At 29.9% G+C, this 5,602-nt stretch overlaps 1 protein-coding gene across 1 annotated transcript; it reads right to left on the bottom strand.

Annotated features, from left to right (window-relative positions):
* Window positions 1-1,072: 1,072 nt before the first annotated feature.
* On the bottom strand, window positions 1,073-5,053 carry LOC101504893 (stachyose synthase). Its single transcript, XM_004494380.4, has 4 exons — window positions 3,084-5,053; window positions 2,656-2,833; window positions 2,206-2,573; window positions 1,073-1,777 (listed from the first exon to the last, which is right to left on the bottom strand). Exons 1-4 carry the CDS (start codon window positions 4,566-4,568, stop codon window positions 1,214-1,216), a joined length of 2,595 nt encoding a protein of 864 aa, XP_004494437.1. The 5' UTR covers window positions 4,569-5,053; the 3' UTR covers window positions 1,073-1,213.
* Between the last annotated feature and the right edge of the window lie 549 nt (window positions 5,054-5,602).

Below are 5,602 nucleotides of genomic sequence, written 5' to 3'. Positions count from 1 at the left end.
TTACTTCATTAGTTTTTGCAGTGAAAAATATTTACTTGTAAAACGTCAAAACTTGTTTACAAATCTTAGAGGGTCTTTTTGATGCACTATATTAGTATTTTTCCGTCACAACTTAAAAGCATAAACGAAAACGTCGTGATGTGAATTGGAATCCACAGGAAAAGATGTTGCTTCCTATAATTATTAGGTGCAGATTATCCTTATATTAAATTCAATAAGTCAGTTAGTTGTTAGACAAACAGTTAGTTAGGTAACAGTTGGTGACTTAACATAGTTTGAAAGGTCAATAATTGTCAAAAAAGTATATATATCGACATGAAAAAGCAGAGAAAAACCGACCAAAGGAACGGATAACTTTTATAATTATTTTTATAATAAGCACATATATAACTTTTATAATCGACTACTTTTACTTTTATTTAAATAAAAAACATTTTCTAATGAAGATTTTTAAGAAAAATTTAATTATTTATTTTCAATTACTTTAATAAGTTTATTTTATGTATATGATACTAAAAAGTTAATAAATAATAAGAATAATTTAATAAAATAATTATATTTTATTTTTTAATTGTTTCATTTTTTAATATATGTAAGATTTGAATGATTATTTTAAAACTGGTAACCGACGAGGATTAGGAAACATGCACGTATGCAGCTCGATTGAAATAAGGTTAAATTTTAAAATTGGTAACCTTATACACATGTATGGCTTGAAATGAAATTTGATACAACTAATCTCAAGTGAGTCATGTTGATTTCGTCAAGCTCAAAAATCTAGCTAATTGTAATAAGGTTAAATTTTACTTTTTCTAATTTTTGTGTTTTTGTTTTTATTTCTTAAATTTGTTTAATTTTAGATTTCATTTTTATTATTTAAATTACAAAAATTAGGATTTTGGTCTTTTTAAAATTAAATTATTTAAGAGTTTAAAAGTAATACATGACATTATAAAATTATTTACATCTTGTCTAAACTAGCTCACATTATTATTATTATGCATTCTTAAGGAGATAAACTACTAAATCCAAAAAAATAAAATTATCAACCGATACACACGAGAATGATTAATTATACAATAAACCAACCTCAATCTCTATTTTATCAAGAAAACAAACCAAGTTCCCAACATTTTTACAAAGAAAAGGAACACATTTCTTACACATATCAAACATATTATAAACTTAATTAAAAACCACCACATAATAATATCTAGAAGAAAATTGCCAAACCAGAAATCCCAAAAGCCTCTTCAATCCAAGGAACAATAAGAGACAATTTTCCATCACACATCCACTGAAAATCCACTTCACAACCATTCAATTGAAACTTCTTTGGTGATTCACTTGAATAAGCAAGGAAATTCCCACCACCTTTAACCTTAATCTTAACACCACTTTCAACATATTCCAAATCTAAAATTGTACCACCACTATTAAACATGTTTGTTAATCCAATTGGTGCAAATTTGATTCTACCGCATAGCTTTGTGATTGGTACAAAATTGTATAACTCAAATGTTAATGGTTGGATTGTAAATTTGATTGGTTCAGATTTTGGAGTCATTAAACAAAATTCTTCAGCTTGATTGAAATAAACTACATATTCTTCTGCCTTACCCAAATGGGTTGCTTCTTTTTTTTGATCCCATTCAACTTCAGTTACATGCACAGTACTAGTTATTGGTTTGTAACATTCTGGGAATCCCCTAAATTTGTGCAATTTTGGGTCCCATCCTGCCCCTTGACAGTTAAAAGCACCAATCACTCCTCCATACTGTTGCATATTAACAACCAAATTTGATATTATTACATAATAATAACATATAGTAATAATTAGTTAATCAACCAAATATTTAAATATTGAAAATAGTTTAATAGACACCTAATGCATGTGAAGAATTGACATAGGCAGATACACTAGACAACACATTGATACGTCGACATTGAAAATAATTTGAGAAGATGAACTAATTGAACGTAACTATATGTGTTAGTGTCTCTGTTGGAAACTGGACATGCTTTCGAAATGTGATAGTACATATCCTAGTACGAAAACTTGACATACAAAACATTTCAGATAGAGGAAATTTGATTTTCTACTATTGCAGTATGGTGCAATATCAATAGAGACGGTTAAATTTCTTTTTCTAAATCTAACATTTGCTACATCTACTGATGCACCATATAAAATCCAGAGATTACCTTGTTGAAATTCCAAATTTTGAGAAGAGTTGTTTGGTCAAATAGAGGATTCTTGAAAAGACAATCTCTAGTTGGAAGGGGAAAATGTATGCATTTAGGTATTGAACCATCAGGGAACACAAGTTTCTTAATCAAATCAAAGTCATGAGAGCCAACATTATCACTCAAATAGATTGGACCACCACAAATAGCTCTTGAACCTGCATGAAATTTGGCACACAAATGGTCTGATTGGAACATGTCCCAATCAGGTTGAATCATTTGCCCCATCCACAAGCTATTGTAGGAACAGTGAATCATGTGTACCCCTTGTAGCCAAAAAACTCCCATTGGGTCACCATTAGGATCTCGGAACCAAAAATCATCGCCTACAAAAGAAATTGTAAATTTTTGTTTAATAGTAACATTTTATTTTTGCTAGCACATTTTTGTACAATGTTTAGTACTTACCAACTCTTCCCATGGAAACTTGCTCTGTTCCAAGGAAGAAAAAATCATTGCATTGTTGCATGCTAGCAATGATTCCATTTCCATTAAAATTCTTAGCAATGGATTTTGTCAACCCTTCATAGTAAGCTTTGGCTAGGTCAATTCTTCCTCCATAGTCCTCACACACGAATTCAAGAGTCTGCATAACAATCAAAATTAATGATTATTTTGCCACAATAAAAGGATCTGAATTCCACATATTAGAAAAACACGCATTTACATACAGTAAACAATATCCACTATCAATATAAAAAATCATATGTTTCAAATAACATAATAAACAAAATCATTTGTCAAACGACTAAGACTGAAAAGTGACGTAAATACATATGTTTCCACAAGAAACACTTCTATAGCTATGACAAGTAGAAAAATATTAGAAAACTGACATGAATGACATCAACTTTGACTCCTGTGACACCAGATTGAGCTAGATAAGAGTGCATGGAATTATAAAAGTCATTAGCTTGATCAGGATGAACTAGCCCAATTGAACCTTTGACAATGTTAACCACAGCAAGATCTTCCATTGTACCATCAAGACCAGGAGAAAGTTTACAAGGGACTATTTTGCAATTAAGGTGTGTAGTTCCTGGTCTCACACCACCCCAAGCACCACAAAGTGCATGCCAAACATAAACATCATCCAAACCTTTGAACTTAGTCCTCAAATCCCTTGTGAAAGCCTTCAATCCAAACTCATTTTCTTTACAACAACTTCCACATTCACTTTTTGAATCACTACTAGTTTTCTCTTCACCAAAGAGGTCATCAATTTCTTTTATCAACTTCTTGATCTTTGACTCAATCTCAACCAAATCACAACTTTTTGATAAAATAGCCTCCTGTCTTTGCTTCTCCAAATGCTCATGTTCAATTCCCTTTGAAATCAACTCCTTAATTGTTTTTGGATTAAAAGGAGGAGAATTAGGACCTAATAACAATCCACTTTTGTAATTTTTGAACTTGTCACATTCATCAAATCTATGAAGTCTTCCATTCATTTGTTCACCACCAAGAACAAGATTCTTAGCATCTTCATTAGGATCACAACCATCCAAATTAATACTCTGCCAACCATCATCAATGATAACAAACCTCGGTTCGACACCGGCATTCGAAAAATCCTCAAGACCATGCCAAACTCCAATAGGATTAACAGTTAAATAAAAAGCATCCCAAGTGCACCAACCAAATTTATCAACTAAATTTGGAACTGTTTTCTCTTCCAATAACTTAAAAGTATTGAGATGAACCCTTAAAGCACTATAAGCTTCTTTCATCAAATTATAAGGATTTTCACACAAATGAACATAAGCTATTGCATTAAAAATTGACTCTTTAACTTTTGTTGAACCACTTTCAGCACAAATCATGACATGGTTATCAAAACCAGGATTAAGAGAAGATCTAAAGCAATTTTCTATTATAGGAATTATTACAACATAGGATTTAATTTCAGGAATTTCAATAAGAACCCATTGGGTTTCCATTTGTAAATCTGAACCAGAATTTCCAACCCATTGAGTAGACCACCATGTTTTGAACCTGAAAATACTCACAAAGTTTTTTCCGTTGAAACTACCCAATGAATTCATCAATCTATCAGATGGGGTTTCATGGGAGAATCCAAAGAACCCACCTTTGTGAGAAAAATCAAGAACACGTTGAAGGATTGAAGGTGGTGCATTGGATTCAGATAATTTACATATAGATGAGAACGAACTGAAAGAAACATTGTTAGGAACATCATGGAACAAAGGAACACCTCTAATCTTAAATTTTCCGTCAGATAAATTAAATATATTTTCTAAAGTTTCGGTTTTTATGAGTTTAAGGGTTGTGGAATTCAATGGGTCATTGGGTGAAGCCATGGAAGAAAAATGGACAAGAACAGAGTAAAACAGAGAGAAAAAACAGAGGAAAAACAGAGTAAGAAAATCGTTGAAGTTGAAGTGAAGAACTTTACTTTCTGATGGAAAATATAGTAAAATTCTCACTTGTTTTTTTTTTTTTTTAAAGAAAATTCTCACTTGTTAGAAGTTGAAAAATGTGAGTGTAAAATAAAGGTTACAACAATTTTAATGTGACTAAAAAAGAAAAGAAATCAATTCAAATTTTAACACTTTAAAACAAGAGAATTACTCTTACAAATGGAATAAATAAATAAAAAGCTGCCACCAATGTTTTGAAAGGAGATTCATAAAATGATACCAATAATTAAAAGATGAAATATTTTGGTGAGATATTAGTGATGAGCATGAGAGTAATAATAAGTAGTGGATAAATGGATATATATTATCTCAAAGAACAAAGGATGATTAATAGCTTGTTTTGAAAGAAATGGTTTGGTGCATGAAAATAGAGTTATGTTGTGTCAATATTTATAGGCCAAAAATGAATTGCATTGACAAAACTTAATTAAATGAGAATGATGATTACACATAGTGGAGTTGTTGGCTATGGTTTATTTTATTTTAATGCTCTTCTGGGCTCCTCTTTTCTCTTTTCCAAAAATTGTTTTATTACTTTTTCATTTATCGATTTTCCTAATACTTATGTAAACAATGATATTCTTTCAACTCATATTCTCTAATATTTATTTAATGTCTCTTTTTATCTTTATTACATTGTCAATTTATTACATCTTTCATTTTATTGTCTTTATCTTTGAAAATACATACATTTTTAAAGATGTCAATTGATGATTTTTCTATTTTTATTAAATTTTTTAAACTTAGATTATATAAGTTGAAAATGCTAACCCGCAATTTCAGTTTGCGGATTCTTAAATATAGTTGAAAGATTGTTAGATATATTTAAAGTTATTTATAGCAGATATAAGTTGATTAATATTAATTATAATTAGTTATGATAATTAAATATTATTTATCATATTTTCGTTATA

The sequence above is a fragment of the Cicer arietinum genome, chromosome 3 (assembly GCF_000331145.2).
Source record: "Cicer arietinum cultivar CDC Frontier isolate Library 1 chromosome 3, Cicar.CDCFrontier_v2.0, whole genome shotgun sequence".
NCBI lineage: Eukaryota > Viridiplantae > Streptophyta > Magnoliopsida > Fabales > Fabaceae > Cicer > Cicer arietinum.
The sequence above is the reverse complement of the archived record's forward strand: the minus strand, read 5'-3'. Positions and strand labels throughout refer to the sequence as shown.

Coding starts and splice junctions, on each gene's coding strand:
- LOC101504893 (XM_004494380.4), bottom strand. CDS start 4,568: ATGGCTTCACCCAATGACCCATTGAATTCCACAACCCTTAAACTCATA. Junction 2,834..3,083: donor TCAAAGTTGATGTCATTCAT/GTCAGTTTTCTA, acceptor ATTGTTATGCAG/ACTCTTGAATTCGTGTGTGA. Junction 1,778..2,205: donor AAATTTGGAATTTCAACAAG/GTAATCTCTGGA, acceptor AATATGCAACAG/TATGGAGGAGTGATTGGTGC.